This window comes from Chionomys nivalis, chromosome 4 (assembly GCF_950005125.1).
Source record: "Chionomys nivalis chromosome 4, mChiNiv1.1, whole genome shotgun sequence".
Classification (NCBI taxonomy): Eukaryota; Metazoa; Chordata; class Mammalia; order Rodentia; family Cricetidae; genus Chionomys; species Chionomys nivalis.
The window spans coordinates 96,938,320-96,964,737 of record NC_080089.1 but is presented as its reverse complement, the minus strand read 5'-3'; the positions used below and the strand labels follow the sequence as shown (position 1 = coordinate 96,964,737).

At 46.8% G+C, this 26,418-nt stretch overlaps 1 protein-coding gene across 1 annotated transcript in view; it reads left to right on the top strand.

Annotated features, from left to right (window-relative positions):
* Window positions 1–26,070, top strand: part of Il20rb (interleukin 20 receptor subunit beta) — a 28,110-nt gene extending 2,040 nt beyond the window's left edge. The window contains exons 2-7 of the mRNA XM_057768454.1: window positions 8,470–8,596; window positions 10,073–10,263; window positions 15,325–15,449; window positions 17,304–17,454; window positions 21,467–21,609; window positions 25,500–26,070. Coding sequence (XP_057624437.1) covers window positions 8,470–8,596; window positions 10,073–10,263; window positions 15,325–15,449; window positions 17,304–17,454; window positions 21,467–21,609; window positions 25,500–25,622 — 860 coding nt within the window. The 3' untranslated portion in view covers window positions 25,623–26,070. The remainder of the gene's footprint in view (window positions 1–8,469; window positions 8,597–10,072; window positions 10,264–15,324; window positions 15,450–17,303; window positions 17,455–21,466; window positions 21,610–25,499) is intronic.
* The last annotated feature ends 348 nt before the right edge of the window (window positions 26,071–26,418 follow it).

Below are 26,418 nucleotides of genomic sequence, written 5' to 3'. Positions count from 1 at the left end.
CTCCCTCCCTCCCTCCCTCCCTCCCTCCCTCCTTCCTTTATTTCCTTTCTTTCCTGAGATTGAACCTAGGACCTCATGCTGGGGCAATTGCTCTACTATTGAACTATATTCTCACAGCCTTTGTTCCCTAGTTTTAGGTTTTTGTTTTTTTTTTTTTAACTTTTCATGTTTCAGATGAGAGTCTCCCCAAATTTTCTAAACTTCTTTGAGCTTGCTCTGTAACTCAGGAAGGCCTTGAACTTACAATTCTTCTGCTTCACCCTTCCAGGAAGATGGAATTGAAAGCCTGTGCCACTAAACATAGCTCACATTCTGAGTGCATGATGCTCTAGCAATAGATGGTCTTCAGATATTTCACATCAGTCTGCAAGGCAGGTCTGATGGTCCCCATTTCAGGGCAGGAACCAAGACTCAGTTGGGGTTTGACTCTGATTTAGCCAGCTCCAGGAGTGTGTGCTTTGTCCTTCTGTGTAGAAGAAAGGGAGACACAGATGCAGCTAGAAAAGGGAGGCTTGACAAAGGGAAGGAATTAAGGAGATGCCTTTTCCAGTACGTTTACCTTAAAGCCCGTTGGAGGAAATGATAGTGGAAGAACCAAACACGACAAGGTGACCAGTGGGGTCCAGGCAGGAAGAGATGCAGCAGTCTCTGCCTGGAAAGTGAGCCCAGTGACTTCATGGAGGGCAGTCTTCCTGCAATCTCCCTTGTACCTAAGATCTTAGGAGACATGAATCTCAGAGCAACTAGAAGGACCAAAATGGTGGAGAGATTAGGAAACCCACAGGCCTAGGATAATCTTATGGGAGTCAAGATGTATGTGGCTCACTTGTTCAGTTTCCCTCATTGTTCCCAAGTTCCTTTTCCATGACAGGCTCTGGGCTGGGGGCTGATTAGAGATGAACAGAGTCGGCCTCTGCTGCAGTAAACACAAACTCTACCAGAAAATATACAGAAACCCCCAAAATTGGGGGCTTAACACATTTTAAACTATTCTTTATCCACCAGAAGTAAATTCTAGATCAGTGTCCCTATCTCAAATGAACATTGGAGTCACTGGGGAGCTGTTACACATGTAACTGCCAAGGCAGCCAGAGATTCTAAATTCATCTGGGGTACTGCCTAGGCACTGGGATTTTTGAAAGTCCCTGGGTGGGGCTCTTTAGAGCAGTGGATGCTTACAGGACTGGGCAGGAAAATGCAAGATGAGACAGGAGCATCTGTGGTAAGCAATGAAGTGCTTAAAATAGGATGAAGGCCTAAATGTAGCGTACTATCTTGGGTTGGATCTTGAAATGGAAAAAGTGGAAGAATTGGCAGAATTCACATAAAGTCTGGAATTTTGTTATGGCAATTGATCCACGTTGGTCCCACAGTTTTGATAACTGTATTGTGGTTACATAAGATGTTAGCATTGTTTGTAACTTATATTGTCTTTGAAATTTGTAGATCTAAAGTTACTGTTTTAAAGCCTATTGACAAGGTTGAGTATCGTGACCAGTGCGTTTAATCCCAGAACTCAGAAGCAGAGACAGGTGGATCTCTGATTTTGAGGCCAGCCAAAGCTACATAGATCCTGACTCAAAAAGAAACAAACAGCCGGGCGGTGGTGGCGCATGCCTTTAATCCCAGCAGAGGCAGGCAGATCTCTGTGAGTTCGAGGCCAGCCTGGTCTACAAGAGCTAGTTCCAGGACAGGAACCAAAAAGCTACGGAGAAACCCTGTCTTGAAAAATAAAAAAATAAAAAAAATAAAGAAAAGAAAAGAAAAAAGAACCAAACAAACAAAAAATACAAACTGTGGTGGCATACACCTTTAATCCCAGCATTTGGGAGGCAGAGGCAGGCAGATCTCTGAGTTCAAGGCCAGCCTGGTCTACAAAGCTAGTTCCAGGACAGTCAGAGCTACATAGAGAAACCTTGTCTCAAAAAACCAAAACCACAAAACCAAAACAACAGCAACAACAAAACAATACAAAAAAATCAATTGACAAAATTAGAATGGAAAAAGAGTGGGAGGTGGGCAACAATGAGTCAAATGGATACAAGACCCAACCTGAAAGAGTTTTAATAGGCCAAAGCTTGAACAACTGAGTAACAATAATAGTAGCATTGGATTTTAGCCATAAAATGAAATCAGTACCTATGAGTCTATGCAAATAAGCAAATCTCTGAAAACATAACAAATCATGGAGGAAGAATGGCTCTTCTTTTCAGGAGCATCCCAATTCAATTAAAAGAGACTCATATCATAACTGCAGAGATCACTAGGTCACCTACCAACACCTGCCCGAGTTAATGTGAGAAAGGGTGAAAAGGATTTGCATACTCTCACATATCCCTCCCAGTGTGTTTATTAACTAGCAGGTAAATTGCAGCTTTGCAGATCAAGATTAGCATCACTGGTAATTACACATATCGACACCACGTCCTTCTGTGAGTACAAAGCAAAATATGTATTTTGCAACTAGTTGCTTGGGCGTACTCTCTTCTGACGTACACAAGGTGGAAACAAATGTCCTCAGCTTGGGAGACGGTGCCTGAGTATGTTGATGCCCACTGGTGCACCTCACGGAAGAGGGCCAGGAGGAGCATATTTGGCCTTGCGTTGGCCCTGGGGACAGAGACCTTTGCTACATTAAAGCACACAGCAATCCCTCAGCCAGAGTATGCACAGTCTCAGACCAGACTCTAGTCACTGTGCTCAGACTTCAAAGAACAAAGCAGTATATGGCTTGGAGTGTGGGGAGTCTTGAGTCTTACTATTAGGTCTAAGGCCAAGAGCTGTCCTGAGCACCAATGCTGTCCCGAGCACCTCTCTCAACGGTGCTGTCACATAGCTGAGACCTGTCTCCAGCTAGCATGCTGAAAGGGACAGCCTACGACTGATCTCCCCTGGGAAACTAGGATGGGGGTGGGTGGGTGAGCAGCTTCATCAGCCTTTGAGAAATTCATGAAGGATACCGAAGGAACTGAAATTGGTGCACCATCCTGACGCTCTCAGGCATGTGTCTGGGGGACGTTCCCAAGTGTAAGATAGTGCTGTGGTAAGAAAGACATCGGATAAAACAAGCTACTCTTTAAAAATGTGTAAATTCACTCCATTCCTGTGAAATCACACAGACCCAAACTGAGAACAAAGCTATAAAACCCAGCCAATCAGTGCTCTTTAGAAACGTCAAGGTCATAAAAGACAAAGACAGATTGAGAACAGACTGGAAGAGACTAACTAGGTATGACAACTACATGGAGAGTCCTGGACTGGTTCCCGCAAGAAAGAAAATAAAGCAGAAAAGCATAAATAAAGCATAAAACTGGTAAGACTGTTGGTCTATGACACTGCAGCGACTGTCTGTCGTATTTTATAGTTACGCTATGTCTGTGGACGCAAGGAAGGACAGACAAGGGAATCCAGAAGCTCCCTCTGCTGCTGTGCATCTCTGAAAGTCTGAGATAATTTCCAGTGGAACTAACTTGTCTACTGAGTCATAGGATTGCATCATGTTTGCAGCACTGTGTCCCTTCTGGAGGCTCTCAGGGTCTAGCTGTTTCCTGGCCATCCCAAGCCTCCTGGGCTCCTCCTCATGACCCCCTCTCATGACCTGCCTGTTACCCTTTGTTTACCCATTCACCCATTGGAAGACACTTGCAGCAGTACAAGTTCAATTTTAAACATTCATATTCAGATCTTACGTGGCAGAGTTTCTGTTTCTCTAGGCTAAATGCCCAAGATCACAACTGCTAAGTCAGATAGTAATTGCATATTTAGTTTGAAAAAAAAAAAACTGCCAATTTTCCAGAATCAATGTGCCAATTTACAAGTCTGTTGGCAGTGTCTGAGGGATCCATCTTCTCTGTCCTGTTGCCAGAATTTAGTTTTGTAACGTTAACTACACAGTGCTGTTTCATTGTGGTGTTAATTTGCATTTTCTCCTTAGTAAATGATCTAAACATCTTTATAAACAAAATATGCTTCCATGTATGGGTATTTTGGCAGCATGTGTTCCTAGTGCCCTTGGAAGCTAGAGGACGGTATTGGAGCCCCTGGAACTGGAGTTGCAATGGTTGTTAGCTGCCATAAGGGTGCTGGGAATTGAACCTGGGTCCTCTGGAAGAACAACAGCAGGTGCTCTTAGCCACTGAGCCATCACACCAACTCCAATTTAAATATCTTTTCATGTGCTTATTGCTCTCTCTGTATTTCTGTTGGTGAAATTTCTCTTCATGCCTTTTTTTATGTTATCTCTTAGTTTTTTGATGTCCTGACATTAAGTTTAGAGTGTTCATTATGTATCCTAGACAGTTGTCCTTTGTGAGGTAATGGTTAAGATTCATTTTAAGTTTATCGTTATATAATATGTGAAGTTTAGTTGAGTTTTATTTCCGCAGCACATACCAAACTGTTCCACTATTATTTGTTTTAAAGTTTATTCTTTCCTCTACTGAATTGCTTTGTATCTTTATCAAATCAAACTTGAGCATACATGAGTGGAGTTGTCTCTGAGGTCTTCCATTTTTGCCTTTTGATCTGTGTTTCTTTATCTTTCTTGATACCACAAATTGCAATCTTAATTACTGTAATTCTTTGAATGTATGGATTGGTTTCTCTGCTCTTACTCTAAAAAATAGTTTTATTATTGGGGGCAGCGAATGCCATGGCACTCATGTGGGGTCCCACAGCAGCTTTGTGGAGTTGTTTCTCTTCTCTCACCTCTGCGTGGGTTCTGGGGGATCTCATGAGCTTGAACAGCAAGCCCTTCACTGTCTGAGTCATCTCATGACCTGCTCTCTTTCAAACTTGTTTTAGTTGGGTTGTGAGTTTTTCTCAGTGATACAGTACATGTTTATGATATTCACAAAGTCCTGGGTTCAAATCCCAGCACCAACATATGTGTGCACACATGCAGATGCACATATACACATACAAATATATAGACCACATAGACACACAGAGAGACAGACATACTCATAGGCACACACACAAACACAAATACCACATAGACACATACATACAGACACAATTATACACACCACACAGCTACAGATAGGCACACAAAAACACACACATTCATAGATACACACCACACAGACACACACACATACAAAAACAGACACACAGAGTTTTAGTTATTCCAGTTCATAATCTTTTTTTTTTTCTTTTAAACAATGAGACAGGATCTAATACTGTAGCAGCCTGGAACTCATTATATAGCCTAGGCTTTTTCTAACTTAATCTCTTACCTCAGCTGCCCGACTGCTGAGATTATGAATGTGAGTGACCATGCCTGACTATTCCATAGCCTGGGGGCGGGGAGGGCATTGCTGTGAGTATGAGACCAGGCCAAGCTATAAAATGAGTTCCAGGCCATCATTGGCTTCATAGTGAGACCCTGTCTCACAAAAGAATAAAATCATGTCATTTGAATAAAAATGAATGAAACCTGAAATCATTATGTTGAACAGAATGACTGAGATTCAGACACGTGGTATTTTCTCATATGCAAAATATAGGTTTGTTTCTATTTATTTTAAGTAATAAGACAAAAGCAGAAGGGTGGCTTTTGTGAGGAAAAGTGGACCAGTAGAAGCGGGTGGGGGGGGGCAGAATCGGGTGGCGTGGGTTATGATCAAGAATGTGCCGTGCACATTTGAGAAGTTTTGGTTTTTGTTTTCAAGATAGGCTTTCTCTGTGTAGCCTTAGCTGTCCTGGAACTCACTCTGTAGACCAGGCTGGCCTCAAACTCACAGAGACCCACCTGCCTCTGCCTCCTAAGTGCTGGGATTAAAGGCGTGCGCCACCACCACCCAGCAGACATTTGAGGGTTTTGTAAAGACTGTTCTTTTGTATAGTAAACATAAAAATTATAAACTGAAAAAAAAAAAAAACCAAGAAAAGACGTTATGGCTGGAAAGCCGAGAAGCCCCCTTGCGGCTGCCCCAGGTCTTTCTTCCCAGACAGAGTGAGTACATTAAGGAAGAGACGAAGGCTCATCGCCAGGGTCCTATGCTAGAAAAGAGGCAAAATGCCAGCAGACAGGATGTGTCGGGAGCACCCTTCTCCCTCGTGGTCATGAGGCTTGATGCCTCATAGCAAACAGCAGGTGCCCATCTAGAGGCAGAAACCGAAAGATCCTAGATAGAGGGCCCAGCTGTCACTCTGTCTGCCATGACACTGCTGGATACCATCACTGAGACGGCAACGGCAGAGGAGCAGGTGCTTGGCACTGGAAGAGAGCGTGTGAAAGGGGGAGAAGAGCTGCAGAGGTCCAGACGGCGCCCCAGGGCTCCATGCAAACCTGAGCTGCCTGCAAACTGTAGTGTCACTGTGGGTGTGTCCCGGACACACTGCCTTTATCCATAGGAGGAGGTGTGTCCCGGACACACTGCCTTTATCCATAGGAGGAGGTGTGTCCCGGACACACTGCCTTTATCCATAGGAGGAGTTTCCTGTGCCCCGTATGGGTTCTCAGGCTCACAGTCTGCCCCAGGTGGAGTCTCTGAACTGTTTTGGTACCCCTCTTTGCTGGACTTTGCCCACAGTAAACCTGAGTCAGAGCTTTCCACCTGGCCACTGATGCCCCATTTAGCCTTGCTGGTCACGAGCTAATGTGTTCTGGTGCCCAGGGATGAAGAAGCTGGAGATGGGCATGTTGAGAAACTGGCATGAGCCTAAGTGGATTTGCCATGAAGGAGGCTCAGGTTATTCTGGTTTCATAAGATAACATAGTCCAGGGTTGAGTTAAGGCCTGGATCCAGGTCAGCCTGACACCAAGGCTATCACGTAGACTCTATAAGGAGCTCAATAGTAAGTCAGTAAATAAACTGATTGAAAATGGACAGTAAAATTAAATAGACATTTCTAAAGTACACGACACCAATGACCAGCCGCAGATATATAAAGCAATGGTCAGCGTTGTTAATCATCCCAGCAAAATAAAACCAAAATAAGGTTATCACCTCACCCCCAGACTGGGAATGTAGCTCAAAAGAAGAACACTTGCCTAAGATGTATAAACCCCTGGGAGTAAACCCCCCAGAACCACAGTAAAAGTGATTTTCATTAAAAAGTTAAAAATAGCAAGCCAGATGCTGATACATACTATTACCGAGAATGTAAGCTATTATAATCCTTATGGACAACAGTGTGGCGCTTCCTCAAGAAGTTCAAGTGCAACCACCGTCTGATTTGTCTACCCCACCACTGGTTATATAATACACCCAAAGGAAAATTAAATAGCTGTGTTGAGACATCTGCTGCACTGTTTACAGAAGCCAAGATGTGGAAATAACCTAAATGTCCATCAGCTGATAAATAGATAAAAGTACCTACATACAATGGGATATTGTTCAGCCATAAAAGGCAGACGTGGGCGATCTGGAAGATATTATGTTAAATGAAATAAACAAGACACAGACAGATAAATATTGCAAGTCTCCCTCCTAGGCGGAATGTCAAAGAGTTGACCTCGTGTGTTTAGAATGGAATGACAGTGGTGACCAGAGACTGGAGAGGAGCGTGGATCCAGAGAGGGGACAGGGCAAAGACTGGTTAACAACTACTAAGTTACGGTTAGAGCTTATTCTGGTGTCCTATTGCATAGAAGACTAACTATAGAGGAAAAAAAAATATTTCAAAAGGCCCAGAATACAGGATATTTGAAGGCTTTGAATTAAAAAGGAATGATAAATGATTGAGAAACATAGGCTTGCCTTCATTTGAAATAACATATTACATACATGTGCTAAAATACCACATAGCTACCCATAAATGTAATGGGTACATATTTTATATGTTCATTAAAATAAACAGGACCAGTGAGATGGCTCAACCAGTAAAGATGTTTTCATGAAACCTTATGGCCCAAGTTTGAACCTGGTTCCCATTGGTGGAAGGAGAGGATCCTAAAGGCACCCATATATACACCATGGCATATATACATTCAAACTCATACACATACTTATCATACATACACACTAAAGTAAAGTATAAAAACATATCTATGAACAAATAACTTCTCTCTGCTTTGTTTGTTCATATAGTGGGGGAAATAATGGTTCTTAAACTCAGTAGGGTCATGAAAAGCCAGACATAGAGGTGAACACCTTTAATCCCAGCACTTGGGAGGCAGAGGCAGGTGCATCTCTGAGTTTGAGGCCAGCCTGGTCTACAGAGGGAATTTCAGGACAGCCAGGGCTGCACAGAGAAACCCTGTCTCAAAAATCCAAAAAAAAAAAAAAAAAAAAAGGGAAAAAGGAAAGAAAAGAAAGTTAAATGGGATAGTTCTGTAGCAATCTAGCAATGACCTACTACAGAATATGAACACTATTCACTAAAGCGGGGCTGTGATCACTACAGATATGCTCTGCTACCACAGAGGCAGAGCTAAACCGGGGAGGGTAAGACCTAACACTTGGACAAGTGAGGAATCCTAAGCTACGCCAGCTCTCACTGTCCCTCCTAATTTCATCCCAGGCGGAGTGGCCTTTCTGCCTGCCCCGCAGAACTTAACTGTACTGTCAACCAACATGAAGCATCTCCTGATGTGGAGTCCAGTGGCCCAGCCCAGGGAGACAGTGTCCTATTCTGTGGAGTACCAAGGGTGAGTTTGCCTTGCTCAGTAATTTGTCTTCCTTAGACAACATGTCCGAGAGGGATAGATAGCCCTTCCTTCTCTGCTCCAGGAGACTCTGAGGCCCGAGAATAGATGCTCTTCCTGGTCCACCCCTTAGTGTGAATGGGTGTAGAGGGACATTTTGTTGTGCCCATTTTCAACAGCAAGCCAACTCTCTGATTAGTTTGGGCCTGACTTGCAACCTGGAGAACCACCCTCTTTGGGATATAGGAGGTCACAGTTTTCTTGACTCTGCGTGTATATCTAGAAGCCCAAGTAAGTCTTGACCCTAAAGTTCAGCTGGCCCAGAGGTGAACTTGATTAGTTTTCCCCAGCTGTCCTGGCTCTAGCAGTCTCTGAGAAGTGACTGGCAGAGTTGGTGCTCAGCATATTTCTTTAGCAATAAGCACAGACCGAGTCCTGCATGTGTAGTCATTCTTCTAGGCCCCGGGGGGGGGGGGGGACACACAGAGGTGCACACTTCTAGCTACAGGGAAATTAGCTTCTAGAGCAGTATTTCTCAATTTGTGGGCTGTGACCCCTCAGTAACATTCATAACAGCGACAAAATTATGATTATGAAGTAGCAACAAAAATTTATGGTTGGGGGCCCCACACCATGAGGAACTGTATTAAAGGGTAGCAGCATCAGAAAGGTTGAGGACCACTGCTCTAGAGGAAGATGCTAAGTACACGGGCTGTGTGCTCCTTAGTTTGGCAGCCACTAGCCTCTAGTTGCTATTTAAGTTTAAATTAAATTGAAACATGCTTTGTGTTCATTCTTCCTTGTTTACATACTCTAAAGCCACAAGTGGCCAGTGACTACCGCCACCGAACAACGGGAGGCAAAACCTTTCCATTAGCATAGAGCTCTGAGTCAAACCTAGACTTTTGAGTCTCAATAGGAAGCTGTGAAGGCTGAGGCAATGGAGTTAAGTTTGCAGCTCCTTTGTCTTAGGTGGTGGCCTCTGGAGGAGGTGATATTTGTACCCTACCTGAGGGATAGCAGAGGCAGAACATTTGAGACAAAGATGATCTAGTCAGAGATCTAAGGCAAAAAGAGATCAGCATTTCGAAGGGGAGAGCCACAGGTCACTGGGTAGAAACAACATCCTTAGGGGGTAGGACGGAAGAAGGCAAGAGCCTCGCAGGAAGCATCATGGTCTGCTGTGTGGGGTGTTTGAAGAATAGGATCGCTACAGTAGAGTGTGGAGAATGGGAAATCACAGCAAGCAAGGCATGATGGTACCTGAGAGGAGGGTGGTGACCACGGACAGATTCAGGCTCATGCGAAGGTTCCCGAGGAATAAACGAGAGTGGTGGTTGGGAAGCAGTAGAGGATCTGGAGTTGGGGAGAGGATGCTTATCCTGCTGACCCCCAAAAGCAGAACGGAGGCAGTTACAGCCATCTCTGAGTCCGTCTCAATGGGTGTGTGTGATTCTGTGCCTTCTTCTCCTTGGCCAGGGAGTATGAGAGCCTGTACACGAGCCACCTCTGGATCCCCAGCAGCCAGTGCTCACCGACCAACAGTCTGGAGTGCGACATCACTGATGACATCACTGCCACAGTACCATATAACTTCAGGGTCAGGGCCATGCTGGGCTCACAGACTTCAGCCTGGAGCACTCTGGAGCCCCCCTTTAATCGAAACTCAAGTAAGGCACACCTCCTCCCACCCCGCAGGAACTACCTTTACTTAGATGTTCAGCTTGAAATTAGCTGGTGTACTGATAAACACAAACCACCCTTTCTGACATGTTTGTAAACTGCGGACTGTCTCACGTGCTGTCTTTCTCCGATGTCCTTGTTAGGGTCTACCATGGAGCTCTAGCCTTGGCACGAGGATTCTTACTGTGATCATGCCTCCGTAAATCTCCCATCTGGAGCCTCATTAGCCCCACACTGCTGAGAGCAGTTTGGTTGTTTAAAAACATCTGCATATTTAACAGCTACTAGAAACATTCCTCTCTGTGCTTCCTGACAAATACCTTTGCTATTGCAATTATAATTGGAAGGGAAGAGAAGACTCCAGGCAAGTGGATAGCTGTGGCTGAGTGCAAGCCATGGCTAGAGTGGAAAGGAAGGTGTGCCTTTGGGATGAGGTGAGGGATGGATGGGCCGTGGAGTAGAGAGGCAGCTGGCCCTATAGTGAAAGCTCGACCAAGTCAGTGGATGGGAGCAGAGGAAGAAGATGGGGTCTAGACCACGTCTTTCTTACAGAACAAACACTATGGCCCCTGGGAGGAAAGTGTGGGCAGAGGAAGAATGAGAGGGGAATTGTTACCTTCAGCTAAACCAGGATGGATTCTGGTTTGTAGAGTAGCAGAGGAGATGGTGTGTGTGTGTGTGTGTGTGTGTGTGTGTGTGTGTGTGTGTGTACTGGCTAGCTTATATCAACTTGACACAAGCTAAAGTTATGTGGAAGGAGGGAACCTCAGTTGAGAAAAATGCCTTTATAAGATTCAGCTGTAAAGTATTTTCTTAATTGGTGATTGATGGGGGAGGGCCTGGCCCACTGTGGGTGGTGCTACCCATGGACTGTTGGTCCTGGGTTCTGTTTTTTTATTTTTGTTTTTTTTTTGGTTTTTTTTTTTTTGGTTTTTCGAGACAGGGTTTCTCTGTGGTTTTGGAGCCTGTCCTGGAACTAGCTCTTGTAGACCAGGCTGGTCTTGAACTCACAGAGATCCGCCTGCCTCTGCCTCCTGAGTGCTGGGATTAAAGGTGTGCACCACCACCGCCCGGCTGGTCCTGGGTTCTGTAAGAAAGCAGGTTGAGCAAGCCTTGGGAAGCAAGCCAGGAAGTAGCACCCCTTCATGGCCTTAGCATCGGCTCTCGCCTTCAGGTTCCAGGCCTGCTCGAGTTCCTGTCCTGACTTCCTTTGGTGATGAATGACAATATGAAAGTATAAGCTGAATAAACCCTTTCTTCCCCAACTTGCTTTTTGGTTATGGTGCTTCAGTGCAGCAACAGAAACCCTAACTAAGACAGGGAAGTGGATGAATTCAGGAGATATGGCTGCATTTAAAATGGACCGAGCTTGGGGTCCAGTTACTGGGGACGGAGTGGGAAGACAGAATCTAGTTTCTTACCTGGGTTGGTGAGAACCTAACAGGAGAAACAGTTCTTGAGAATAGGAGACACTCTATCTATGTGTTTTTGGAGCTCAGGTTCCTGCAACATGGCATGCTGTGGATGCATAGCAACCGGAAATCGGGCCTTGGACTCTTGGAGGTGAAAGCCAAACACACAACAAAGGTTCCTAGCTATAGGCCTGGAAATAGATATGAATGTCCAGGGTCTAGGTAGGGAGGATAAAGAGAATCCAGAACAGGGTCCCAGGCAGCTCAAGATTTCAGATGTAGACGGAAGACTACGAGGAAGTGGCTGGGTAGGCAGAAGGAGCAGAAAGCCCCTGACAGGCTTAAGGAGGTCCCGGGTGGTGTTTGAGAAAGTGACTGTGGTTGCAGCTGCTACACATAGAGGACCAGGTGGTGGTGAAAAGGGACAGCTCCTTGTCTAAGGTGGGAGTCGGGGCAGGGGATGCTCAGAGTTTGGTGCTGGGGAAGGGCAGGACCCTCAGTGGCCAATTTTCTTCACTTGATGGAAGATCCTCTTGAAGTGCGGGTTCAGGAACATTAGGTCAATATTCAGTAATAGTCAAGTTATTGAGGACAGAGGATGCTGAGAGAAAGTGAGGAGGGTTTAGATGGCAAAGGATCCCAAACTGGCCCTGAGGAATTATGAAGGTTGGTTTAAATCCAACTTGGAGCTTGAGAGCTGTATGCATGCAACATTTTGCCTTATGGGATAGTTGAGGGACTCACATGAATGAAACACGTCGATGCTCAACACAGTCCAGTCTTATCACAGCTCTCAACTTTTGTTAGTATTAGTAGTGTTGCCCTGGGGATGCTGGAGCTGAGAGCCAGGGAGCAGAGGAGGAGACCAGGACTGTTGGAATGGGATACCAGGGAGGCTTTTGTTGCCTTCTCTGCTGGTCATCTTTCCCAGGCACCCGGGAGACATGGGGAATCGTGGCTGCAGCAGCAGGACCCCAGTGAAGGCACCTGGGGGTTTATGAGCACTGGAGGACCCTGCAGCTCCTCCTCTGCCCACAGAGTTCAGGTAGCACCCAGCACTACTTCCCCAGGGACCTGGGAGCCTGGGGATCCAGCCAAGAACTCCACTGGGGTCTGGCAGCTCTCACTGGAAGGAAGGTCAGGTCAGATAGAGATCAGGGAGCGCCAACAGTTACTTGGGAGGGGCTGGACAGTGAAACTTGTGCTTAAGAGGCCAGAATAAACAGGAAAAGGCCTTGCTGTAGGGGAAGCTGAGAGGGGAGTTTCAGGTGCTGAAGAGGGCAGGGTCTCTCTCAAGAATCCTGTGGTCTTCACATGTGGTGGGGTCAGCGATTTAGCTGCGGTAGCTCTAGAGCCCCCTCCTCTTGGTTTTTCAAGACAGGGTTTCTCTGTGTAGCTCTGGCTGTCCTGGAACTCACTCTGTAGACCAGGCTGGCCTTGAACTCACAAAGATCCACCTGCCTCTGCCTTCCGAGTGCTGGGATTAAAGGTGTGTGCCACCACCACCAGGTTGGCACTGCCACTCCACCTGCCTTTTCCATAGTGGAAGGGGGGCTCTGATTTCTCTGACACTTGAAAAAATTGTGCCTTAGTGTTCTCCCATGGAGTTCTCTTATTTTTAAACTTAGTGAAGGCAGATATTCTTAACCTCAATTTCATGTTATAATCACATGGAACGTAAAGACCACCCGTCTGGGGCCACTCCAGGGGTGTCTGATTTAAATGATGTGTGAGCATCCATCTCTTTGGAAATTCAGATTCTACCCAGGTTATTGTCATGTGCAGCCAGAGCTGTGACTCTCTCCTGCAGCGGACAGACACCTCACACAGCACAGGCTGGAAATGGAGACTGACGTGGGCTTTAATTTTGGCCATTAGCTATGTGACTCCGGGCAACTTCCTTAACATCTCTGTTCCACAGGACTAAGATTTACCTTCTGAAGTTTCTCAGTGGGTCAAGTGAGAGAAGTATAGAGTGTGTAGGGCAGAGGCTTCTGCCCCAGTGCTGGCAAAGAAAAGAAATAAAAAAAAATAAAATTCTCAGCCGGGCAGTGGTGGCGCACACCTTTAATCCCAGCACTCGGGAGGCAGAGGCAGGAGGATCTCTGTGAGTTCGAGACCAGCCTGGTCTACAAGAGCTAGTTCCAGGACAGGCTCCAAAACCACAGAGAAACCCTGTCTTGAAAAACCAAAATAAAATAAATAAATAAATAAAAATAAAAAAAAATAAATAAAATAAAATTCTCTAAACTGAAATTCAGGTCATTTTGTCTATCAAAAAGACTGGGCATTCAAAGGCCCAGATTCCAATATCATGTGACTTAAGATTGGAGGAGGCGGGCCTTCTCTGTGTGTCTTAGAGAGGCAGTGATGTTGTGTCTGGGCTGGCTCTGTTTGCACAGGTGGCTTGACTACCAGCTCACCAAACCCAGGGATATTTTCTCCAGTGAGCATGGCAAGGGAAAAATACTCTGCCCTCTGAATGCTCCCTCTAGGAACTGCCTTTCTTCTCCACATCCCTTGGGCCCAAATGTAAAGGGTTGTAGTCCGTGACACATCCCCTCCTACTTCCCAAGCCGATACCAACCATCACACTGGCCCTTCCGGTCCTTGAGTTTCTAGACTGATATTGAGGGAGGGGAGGCAGCCTGTGTGGACCCTTCTGTTCTTGGCCTCTTGGTGGGAAAGTGTCCCCAGGAACTGCTGGACTCTCTGGGAACCTGCACAGTGAAGATGGTGCTTGTAATTTCCAGGACGGATTGTCTTCTGACTTGCTGACAGTTTCCATGTAGGATGAAGAATCCTGGGGTCAAGAACAGAAGGGCCAAGCCCCTCAAGTTGCTAATTTGCTGATGTCTGCAAGGCACCAGATACCAGTGTGTGCTGGTGCTCTGTGTAATGGCAGGGATGCTAGGGTCGGCCCTCTCAGGTATGTCCATTCCCAAGGAGCAGAGACCAAGCCAGCTGTGCCCAACAGAGTTCAGAGTCAGGCAGGTGTTCAGCAAGCGTTAAGGACCAGCATCTGATCACAGGATGAACCAAGGTGAAGAACAGCGAAATAGGGCCATGGGGAAAGGAGACAGAGCATGCACCTTCAAAGGGACAGCGATGTTTTCTTGAGTCCTTCATCCCTTCTCTTGAGCCTATGCTCCTGGAGAAGGGATACATTTCTTTGGAATAAAGAATGAATTGTAGTAAGTCTTTACCGTTTGCTTTCCACTCAGTCATTATTCAAAAAGCATTTCTATGAGGGCCACCAAGATGGCTCAGCAAGCAAAGGCGCTTGCTGCCAAGTGGGATGACTTGAGTTTGATTCCCAGGAACTACCTGGTGGAAGGAGAGAAATGACCTCTATGTTTTATAGGCAAGTGCATGCATGTGTGCATGTGCACATGCACACAATCTTTGAAAACATATTTTAATAAAAATAGAATTTGAGAAGATTTTATGAGCACCTATGGAGTGCAGGAAACCCCTTGTGTACATGACTCCACACCGAGAACCCTTTAACAGGTCCTCTCTCTTCCTTGGCCATAGGGCTGCTGCTGTATTTCCTCTGATGACTTGGTCATTTTACCCCAAGAAAATCAGTTCGGTCCAAAGCTGGCTTTGATTCTTTCTTTCTCTCGTTAACAGCGGTCCTCACCCCACCCAGGATGGTGGTCACTGAATACGGCTCGCATCTGGTTATTAAGCTGGAAGACCTGGGGCCCCTGTTTGAGTTCCTTGTGTTCTACTGGAGGAAGGAGCTTGATGCCACGGTGAGGCTTCCCACTGACCTTTGAGCAGGGCCGTAGAGGAGCAGAGCTTTCAGGGGCTGAGGGAGTCAAGCCCAGCTTTGTAGTGCGTGTGGCCTAAGTGGTGACAGAAGGAGGGGATGAGAGAACTATCCGTCCACCCATTCCTCAAAGATGTAACCTTTGCTCATCCTCCACCTTGGCCAGGACACCGGGGCCCTCTTCAGGTCAGGTCCACTGAAGTCTGGAGGATTCCTCCCCTTTCCCTAAGGCCCCACCTCACTGGACTCCCTAAAGCCTTTTAGATGCCTTAGTTTTTTCTCCTTTGTCAGCTAGTCTCAGACACTTAGGGGCAACAGGCCAGGATGTTCCAGCTCAGGGTGTTCCGGATGATTTCAAAAGCACAGGAGGTGGGCACAAAACCTCTCGAGGGTGTGTGTCTTGGCAGAGTGCAGAAGGAGGGCTGCGAGCCAGGAGCTGGCTTATGAATAAGCCTATCTAATTATGATCGGGCGGGTCGTGCAGAAAGCCTGGAAGGGAGCTGCCCTTCCCCATGGGAAGGTTGCTGTGGTCTGGGGTGAGTGGGAGGCTGGCCCTCATAGAAGGACGGTCAAATAAACAGCAGCAGCGGTGGTGGCAGCAGCAGCAGCAGCAGCAGCAGCAGCAGTAGCGGGGTGAAGCTCCAGCAGACACCGTGGACACCATTCCCTGTGTAGCCCTGTTGAAGCTGATGTAATGACAAGCTCTGGCGACCCACTCCAGTGGACCCAGGAAAAGCTGGCTTTCTCAGAAGGATCAGTATGGGCAACAGAGACTCTTACCAAATCTGTGAGCAAAGCAGAAGTATAGTCTTAACTACTCAGGGACCCTGACCTGTGGAAGCTTTGCTGGTCTCTCCCTGAAGGTCTTAGTGTAGCTTTCCCCCTTCACTTCCAGGCCCTAGACATGCCTATGACTGTGCCCCCCTGAGCCCTCCAGGCACCTCAGACTGACCCCCCTCACCCAGTCTTCTCCCTTTGTCCTCCTATCCAGCTTGAGGTACTGTTTCCCAAGATCACATCCTCCGGGGGTGAATCCCATTGCTTGTGCTCATCAGTCTGAGCTGTGTGGGTTTCAGGCAGCCAGCTGAGCTCTGTGGGTACCTTTCTCAGGCCGGGGTGCCTAGTGTCACATAGTCTGGGGGGCCGTGTACATGCTCCTGTGTACCCTCCGCTGAGTGGGACAGCTATTCTTGGAACATGGTGTGGGCAGGTGGGCCAGGATGTGGGCCATAGTTTGCCCTGCTGGGTCAGAGTATACCGGTAGGACACCACATTGCCAGCCAGGCAGATGGAACAGGGTGGGAGAAAGGCTGGGGCTGGGCAGGAGGAAGCAGGCATCAACTTCATAGTCTTGGGGGGGGGGGTGGAGCCTATTCCCCACCCTCGTATCTGGGAGGCTCATTGCTGAGTGAATACCCTGAGTCATCTGGGCTGGGTCCTACAAGCTTCTACAGGCTCCTCTGCAGGCCTGGGGCTTAGAGTGGGAGTTGAAGGGTGGACAGACAGGTGGATGGGCTCCGCTCAAATGCTATTCGGCTGGAGAGGCTGTTTCTAAACACCTGTTTACCCATGTGCCTCCGCCACTCGCCTTGCCTTGCCCTGCTTCCTCTTCACAGCCCCAATCATTACATGGAATGTGTTTATGTGGTATTTCTCTCCTGCACGCAAGCTCCCATGCTGTGTGCCTATGTCAATAGTACAGGCTTAATACATATGAATGAGCGGATGAATGAAGAAATGTTCTCTGCCGTCTGGAAAAGGGCCCCACCCAGCTCTCCCCGCATATTTAGCTCTGCTGCCCTTAGGCAGTGACTGTGTTTTTTTGATTTTCTTAAAGGAGCATTTTAAGGTGGTGAAGAGTGGGGACAGTCCACTGCACCTAGGAACCATGGAACCAGGAGCCATGTACTGTGTGAAGGCCCAGGCGCGGGTGAATGCCATTGGGAGGCACAGCGCCTTCAGCCAGACTCAGTGTGTGAAGATGCAAGGTAAGGGTAACTTGCCTGTCCCTGGGTCTCTGCACTTGGCAGCCCTACCAACGGTTCCAGGTCTGTCCCTGGCTTTATATATTTGCTTCCAGAGTTGGTGGGTTCTAAGGTAAACTCTAGTTCTCCCCAGGGGTAGGAGCCTACCCTGGGGGCTGGGTGGGGATTTCTTGAGCCGCTGCCCACAGCACTTTCTCCCAAAGCCTCCTCCCAGCACCTTACTGGACTAGCTTAGCTGTTGGCAGAGTTGACTGTAGGAGAGTTAGACCTTGGAAGGAGGTACCACACTGTAGAGCAATACCACAGCTTCCTTTGTCTGGAAGGGATCTTACAGTTTATAGAATCCTTTCTTTTGACTAAAATTTTTCACTTGAATTAAAGCAGTTAAAAATGTGTGTGTTGCCTGTGTACATGTGTGTAGGGATATATGTGCACACATATGCACATGTGGTGTCAAGGACAAAGACTGATATTAAGCATCTTTCTCTATTTCTGCCCACGTTATTTTGTGAGACAGCCTCTCTAATTGAACCCAGAGTTTGCTCATTGGCTAGACTGCTGGCCAGCGAGCCCCAGTGACTCCCAAGCACCAGGGTTATGGGTGTACACAATCACTCCTGGCTTTTACGTGGGTGCCATGGACCCAAACTCAGCTCATGCTTGCATACCAGGCGCTTTACTGACTGGGACAGCTCCCTAGACCTTATTTATTTATTTTTTTATGGTCTACAGTAATGAAAAACTCTTTGAAAAGAAGCACAATCCTTACATCCTATGACCCTACTATACAAAAACCACTAGTTACACTTTGCAGCATAACTTCTTAGATTTAAAAAAAATATTATTTTGAATATATTAATTGATTCATACGGTCCAGAAAACATAATATACATGTAAATTAATATACAGGTAAATTATCTTCCCTATGTCTCTTCTCCAGCTAATTCCTGCACCTTTTCCCTTCAGTATGAGTTTCCTATATATTCTTCTGGAGGCTTTTAAAACTCATATACATGAAAATGAGGACATGTATATATAAGTATGTACATATATATCATCTTTTAAGCAAAAGTGATATCATATGCACTGTTCTGAATCTCGTTTCTATGTATCGTGTAGATGTTTCCAAATGATAAAGAAATTCCATCATCACTTCTTCATTACAAAATCCTGTTCCATTGTGAGTGTGTGTGTGTGTGTGTGTGTGTGTGTTGGCTAATTTAGCTGATTTATGATTGATAGAAGATAGATCCTCCCCACACCAAAATACCTTGCTATTGCAATCAATGCATTCATTTTCTTGTGCATAGATCACTTTTGCTGATATACCAGCAAAATATATATATATATACACACACACACACACACACACACATGTGTATACACACATATATACATTTGAATGATATATATGTTTTAATGATAAACTCCTGGAAGTAAAGTACCTTGGTCAAAAGACACACACTTAACTTTGACCCTGCTGTAAAATTGTCCTCCAAAGATCCGCGACCCTTCAGTTGGCATCCATGTGAAGACCTGCACTAGCCCTCTATGATATACGTATGCCTGGTTGGTTGGTTGTTTTTTTTTCATAACATTTCCCATGCACACTTTCTGAGAAACATTTCTTGGTACTTAAAAAAATTATGTGTCAATCTTAGGAAAATCCAAATAATAGTTCAGAACTATAAAAAGTAGGAGTTAAATATTCTATCCTTCCCCATGCTGCTCAAGAGAGCTGCTGTTAGTTTGGATGTAGAATGTCCCCAGGGGCTCATGTGTTTGCACAGCTGGTCCCTAGCTGGTGGCACTATTTGAGAGGCTGGAGAGCCTTTGGGAGCTGGGGTCAAGCTGGAGAAAGTGAGTCTCAGGGAGGTGGACCTCGAGGTTTAATCCCAACCCCACTTCCTGTCCTGTTTCCTGAGCCATGGGGATGTAAACATGCTGCTTCCTGTTCCTGTGGCCACAACTGACAACTGTCCCCACAACCATAGCTCCTCTGCCGGGACGGAAGGCAACCTCGAGCGTGAGTGAAAATTAACTTTTCCTCTGGGTGCTTCTCGTCAGGTGTTTGAGTCACAGACACACGTCTGCTGGCAAATCCTTCATTTATTCTCCCACATTGTCTGTAGCTTCCAATGCTTCCTCCACTCAGGGACCCAGGTGTTCCCACAGTCTTTTTTTTTTTTTTTTTTGGTTTTTCGAGACAGGGTTTCTCTGTGGTTTTGGAGCCTGTCCTGGAACTAGCTCTTGTAGACCAGGCTGGTCTCAAACTCACAGAGATCCGCCTGCCTCTGCCTCCCAAGTGCTGGGATTAAAGGTGTGTGCCACCACCGCCTGGCTGTTCCCACAGTCTTTACCTGGCTCAGCTGCACTGTGTGGAATGTTGTGGCCAGCTCCCAGTGTCGGTGTGGGTCTGCCTTCCTTTTTCTCCCCGCTTCGAGACAGGGTCTTACTATGTAGTTCTGGCTGTCCTGAAACTCCCTCTGTAGACCAGGCTGGCCTTGAACTCAGAGATCCACCTACTTCTGCACCCCAAGTACTGGGATTAAAGGTGTGCGCCACTATGCTTAGCTTGTCTTAGTTTTTAAAGACACAACTTAGGCCAGCATATCCTTATTGATGGCAATACTATGTACTTTCCAAACTTGCTCCATGATTAGTCAAACTGCAATATGTCTATCTTATGTCTCCTTTTAACAACTGAATTGCTAACCTATCATGCCAATGTTCCATAGTATCTTAGATCAGTCCCTTTCATTTGGCATTTAAATCACTGCTATTTGCTCTCAAAGATGCTGTTCTTCTATTAAATAAGTATTTGCAGAGCACTGACTACATGCCAAGTCCTGGCCTGTCCACTGGGGCAGAGAAGGGAGTCCCTGCTGTCCAGTTGTGGAGACAAACAGCAATCTAATGAGCTCACGAGGTGCTTTCCAGTGTGTGTAGGTTTGCTGTGCGGAGAGTCACAGCACGAGTGGTAGGGGACCATTGGACGGATGGCTGGTGACAGCCTGTGACTCTTGTCTGGATATTCCTGTGAACTGACGGATGCACACACTTATTTCCTTCCTTGGAATGATTTTCTGGACCGGACACCACAGGAGTGGTCCAGAAGGTTATTGGCATTGTTCATCTCTTGATGTCTACTGCCAAAATATTTTCCAAAACTGAAACAGTAGACATGCCCCACCCCGCAGGCCACAGCCACGTGGGCCAAGTCACTGCTAACATTGCGAGCAAACGGTCCAGGCAGGAAGTGATAAACGTTTGCAAGCGGTTAGATAGAACAGAGAGGTGGGAAACTAGCTCGTCCCATCCTCTGCATCGCCAGATGCTCAGCCCTGGGGCTTCTTGCTGTATTTGTTAGCAAACTCAACATGGGCTTTGGAGCTATCCCTACCTATTTGTCCTGGGGTAGGCCATTAACCCATCTTGAGCCTAAATAATATCCTCTTCAGTGACAAAGATGCTCACTGTGAGGAGCAGGGGCCCAGACCTTAGCAGCATGCTGGGAGATGGAAGTGAACCTAGCGCATGTAACAGGGGCTCCATCTGTGAGTTTAATGGGACTGTTTGGGGACTTAGTATTTTCCTCCACCATAGGAGTCTATGCCAAGAGCAAATTGTGAAACACTTTGTTTTTGGTTTCCGCCCAGCCCTGTTCTGCACTGTTCTGCTCCAACACCTCCCCCTCATCCTGTCTGGGGCCTGGCAGCCTGCCTTCCTCTGGTAGTAGTGCCAGGTACATGCTACCATAGGCAATGCCTTACGTCCCTCCCTCCCCTTCCCAAGATCGCAATGGAAATCTTCCCTACGGCTTTCTAAAAACCGTATTTATTGTGATTCCAGGAGAATGGTGGTAACTGTAGCCCTTTGGAGGACACACCAAGTCTCGGGGTGCTGGCACCCCCTGTCTTGACCTAAGTGCCACTCTGAGAAGCCCTCAGAGGTGTGGGCCTGGTGGTTTCCCTTCCCTGTGCCTCCTAAGTCTTCTCCTTTGCTTTGTACCCAGGAGAGTCCCTCCCGCTGGCCCTGGCGCTGGTCGCGTTTGTTGGCTTCATGCTGGTTCTCATGGTTGTCCTGTTCTCCATCTGGAAGATGGGCCAGCTGCTCCGCTACTCTTGCTGCCCATCCGTAGTCCTCCCCGACACCTTGGTAAGAGCATTATCTTATGTCTCAGTGTGACGTTGACCAGGTGCCTCGTGGGCTTTAGTTGGGCTTGGACACATTTTTTCCGTGGTCTATGAAGACAGGCAGAGAGGAGAAAGTACTAATGGGGCGTTATTTATCTTAGTCTCTGCTGCTGTAATAGAACACCACAGACTGGATAAATTCTAGAGAATAGAGTTCATTGGCTTCCCGAGAATGGGGGTGGTGTTGGTGGAGTGAGGTTGAAGGGCCTTATGGGTGAAGATCTTGGTCTTACAACATGGCTAAAGGTGTCACCTAAGGGATAGAACAAGTTATCAAGCACGTGGCCTTCAGGCCTTATAACCCACATTCATGGAGCTGAGGCCTTTCCAGCCTCATCATGTCCCATAGTTCCTGACCCAACATGTGGTTTGGGGGATACACTCAGGTCACAGTAACCCCTGATCAGAAGGTCTGGGTGAGTCCTCCCTTTTCTAGGCTCTGGCAGGCCATTCTGCTTTCCCACAGGACCTGACATTACCAAGAGGGTAGCTGTGTTACTCAGCCTGGGGTGCTTAGTGATAAGCTGTGCGGTCTTGTCTTCCCCAGCGCCTTCTGAGTTCTCTCAGCTTCCCCAGTTGTAACAGCACCTACAGCCAGTAGCAGGTTCTGACGCAACGCAGTCTGTATGCCAAGAGTCTCACGCCTCTCAGGTTTAAGACCATGTGGCGTGGAAGGTGCTTTGCCTTGGGTGGGCATGGAGTAGGCAAGAGAGGACCTTCATAGAGACTGCTCAAGGAGCTGTTCTTCCCGTGTCCCCCAAGCCCAGGATGCTTATCTTACTTCTGAAAACAATAGACCAGGGCTCAGAACCTCTTGGTGGGTGTAGGCCCTGTGTGTCTGTGCCCTGGAGGGGGACAAGAAAAGGCCTCAGCAGCTCACACATGCCTCACCTGTGGCTCTTCAGAGCCCCCCCCCCACCAAAGAACAAACAGGAACCAGAGCCACCCCCTCCACCCCTGTCACCCTAAGGTTGTCACAGTTCCCTTCTGGTGGGGAGTTAGCAGGCCGTTGCTCTAGAGCAATCAGAACCAGATCTGTCTATAGTCAACACACTGCCGGGATTCCTTAGCAGCCGGCCATCACAATGAAGCCACTCCTGTAACATCTATGAGGTTTGCTTTTGCCTCTACACAAGTAGAGGAAGTCTCCCTTTAACCCAGTATTCAGGATGCCCTGCCACCCTTCTCTCCTAACGCCAGCTCTCCTGTCTCTGATACGTCCATGTGGTCATGACAGTGTTAGCCGACCCTAGCACAGAGCTCAGTGCCTGGGCTGTGGTGAGGGTGCTGCTGTGTGAACTCAGTTCACTGGGGTTGCTCTGACTTCTGTTTAGTAGTTCTACAAGCTGATTGAGAGAAGGGTGTAAAGACCCTAACCATGGTAGCTACATCTGTTTCCTTTATGCCAACTTTTCATGCTTTTTTTTTCTTTTTAGAAAGGGTCTCTTTGTATAGCCATGGCTGTCCTGAAACTCACTATGTAGACCAGGCTGGCCGTGAATTCACAGAGATCCACCTGCCTCTGCCTCCTGAGTACTGGGATTAAAGGCGTGCGCCACCACTGCCTGGCAGCCATACACATTTGTGATTGCTGGATCTTCCTAAGTAAGCCTTTTACCATCACTACGTGTTTCTTTTTATCTCTGGTAATATTTAGCTCTTTTTTTGCTCATTGCGTATATGGTATATTTTTTCTCTCCCTCCCTCCCTCCCTCCCTCCCTCCCTCCCTCCCTCCCTCCCTCCCTTCCTCCCTCCTTCCCTCCCTCCCTCCCTCTCTCCTTCTCTCCCTCCCTCTCTCCCTCCCTCTCTCCCTTCCTTCCTTTCTTTTGAAACAGGGTTTCTCTGTGTGGCCATGGCTGTCTGGCCTTGAACTCAGAGATCCACCTGCCTCTGCCTCTGAGTGCTGTTTATGTGACATTCAAGACTGAACCCAGGGCCACTGTACATTCTAGGCAAGCACTTTACCAACCCAGCCCCAAGAATATACAGTTTACAATTCTTTTTTTTTTTTGGTTTTTCGAGACAGGGTTTCTCTGTGGTTTTGGAGCCTGTCCTGGAACTAGCTCTTGTAGACCAGGCTGGACTTGAACTCACAGAGATCCGCCTGCCTCTGCCTCCCGAGTGCTGGGATTAAAGGCGTGCGCCACCATCGCCCGGCTTTACAATTCTTTTTTATCTACTCTTTTGGTTATTCTTCACATAGATTTTTTTTATCGTTGTTACAGGAATTATCATATACATGACCGTCACAGTTTTTAAAGTATGAGTGTTTGTATATCTATCAGCACACCATGTGCATGCAGTGTCTACAGAGGCCAGGAGAGGGCATCAGATTCCCTGGAATGGGGTTACAGGCAACTCTTAAAAAGAAAGCATTTAACTGGGGGCTTGCTTGCAGTTTTAGAGGGCCAGTTCATGACATCATGGTGGGAAGCAGACAGACACGCATGGCGCTGGAGCAGTAGCTGAGAGCTTTACATCCTGATCTACAGGCAGCAGGGAAAGAGAGAGACAGAGACAGAGACAGACAGAGACAGAGACACAGAGAGACAGGGTCTGATGTGGGCTGCTTTTGGAACCTCAAAGGTCACTCCCAGCAACACTCTTTCTCCAACAAAGCCACCCTGCTGGTCCTTCCTGGATAAGTTCATCAATTCAGGACCAAGCATTCAAACATATAAGTCTATGGGAGCCGTTCTCATTCAAATCACTACAGAGAGAAGGGGTGGGGACAGGGAACAAGATATATATTCCCAGGGACCCTTGGTTCTTAGTAACCTACTTCTAATGAGGCCCTCCCTCTTTTTATGGCCTCCAACTATGTCAAATTGTGACCACATCAAGGGATTATTCCATTGCTCTAATCACTTGCCCAAAGCCTTCCAGTACCAAACCCTTGTACATGAGCCAACAGGAGATGTTTCAGATTCAGGCCATAGCAGGCCACTTAGTAATGAACTGTCTGAAAAGTTGCTCTCTGTCTGTTTAAAATCAGCTATGATCGTGTGCTGGGGGCTCTGGGAAGAGCTAGAGGCATATAATACAGGAGCAAGAACAAGCCTGCCCTGTGATCCTCTGTCTGAACTGGGCACTGGGCTAGGACTCATCCTAAAGCTTCACAAAGCGGGTCCTTCTCAAAGCTCTCTGGTGTAGAAGGTTGGACACTACCTCCCCCCATCCCCCTGAATTATATTTGAGTTTTTGTGGAATTGATTCTCACAGAAAAGCACTGACCCAGCAGGGCCATGTGGGAATTGCTAGACAAGGGCCAGGAGAGATCTCAGCAGATGCTGGGAGCCACTGACCTAGGGGCTTGGCTTGTCCTGGAGGCTTTTGTGGCTTGAAAGTTAACTAGGACTGCGGAGATGGCTCAGCAGTTAAAAGTGATTGCCACGTAAGCACCCAATGTGAGGATCAGAGTTCAGATCCCCAGAACCTATATAAATGCTGAGTGAGGGAATCAAGGAAAACTCCCAGTGCCAACCTAGGGCCTGCACATATGAGTACATGTACCCACCTACACATGTGAGAACATGCATGCGCGTGCACACATGTGCGCACACAGAGAGAGAGAGATAGAGAGAGAAAGAGGAAGGGAGAGAGAGAGATATGGTTCAATAGTTGAGATTTCACTCAGGCGTGATAATACACACCTTTAATTTCAGTACTTGTGAGACAGAGGCAGGCAAATGAGTTCGAGGCCAGCCTGGTTTACAGAGTTCCAGGAGAGCCAAGACTACACAGAGAAAACCTGCCTTGAAAAACAAACAATAAACAAATACTTGGGATATCTGTGCTATTCTTTTTTTGCTAATTACTAATGAATGATTTTTGTGAAAATGACTTTTTAGAAAATCACCAGTTCGTCCCAGAAGCTGATCAGCTGCAGACAGGAAGAGGTGGACACCTGTGCTGTGGCCCCGCTGTCCTCAGAGCATCTTTTTGGGGTCTGGTTGCTCCAACACTGTAAATGAGACTGGGTGATTGCCAGGTACCTAGTTGTCTCTGTCATCTACTGCACGTTTTGGAAGCTGCTTGCCTCTTCTGATTTAGCCAAGCCATTTCTAATACAAGACATAGACTCCTTAAGATAGAATGATTATTGAAACATTTAGCATATGTTTTTTCCTTAATATTGTTTATACTGGTTGTAATTCTAATTTTTATACTTGATATCTGTTTTTATTGTATATAGTTTTGTATTGGGTTTGGAACTCTCTTAATTAGAAAAAAGGGGGCGGTGATGGGGAACCTCCTCCAGCTAGTGGCCTCTGAGAGGCTGGACCATGTTGAGGCGTGGCTTTTGGGTACCAAAAAGCCACGATCCCACCCTGCTCTGCCTCTTCTTCTCGGGAACCACTCCCGGGTGTTGACCCCATTCCTATTTCCTTGTTGTAATAAGTGAGTTCATTTTTAATAAAGAAAAACCTCAACATACTTTATTCGGAGTTAGCTTGGGATTATTTGACTTGCATTCCCCCCATTTGATGCCTTCTGCGTCAAACATGGTGCGAGAGATTGTGTGACTTGAGAGCGCGGTAACTTGGCAGCAAATCCTTCGGGGTGGGCTGTCTACAACCAGATGTATTCAGTGTTTGTACTGCCTCTATTGATAGTTCCTTCAAAAGTTATTTTCCTGAGCTATCAGATAAAGCAAACAAATAGTGTTTATTCTGATAGGAGCCTGGCTTTTGGGATCAGTGGACTGGAGGGCTAATTGTAGACCTCAAAATTTGCATGAGAACAGTGTGTCGTTATGACCAAATCTTT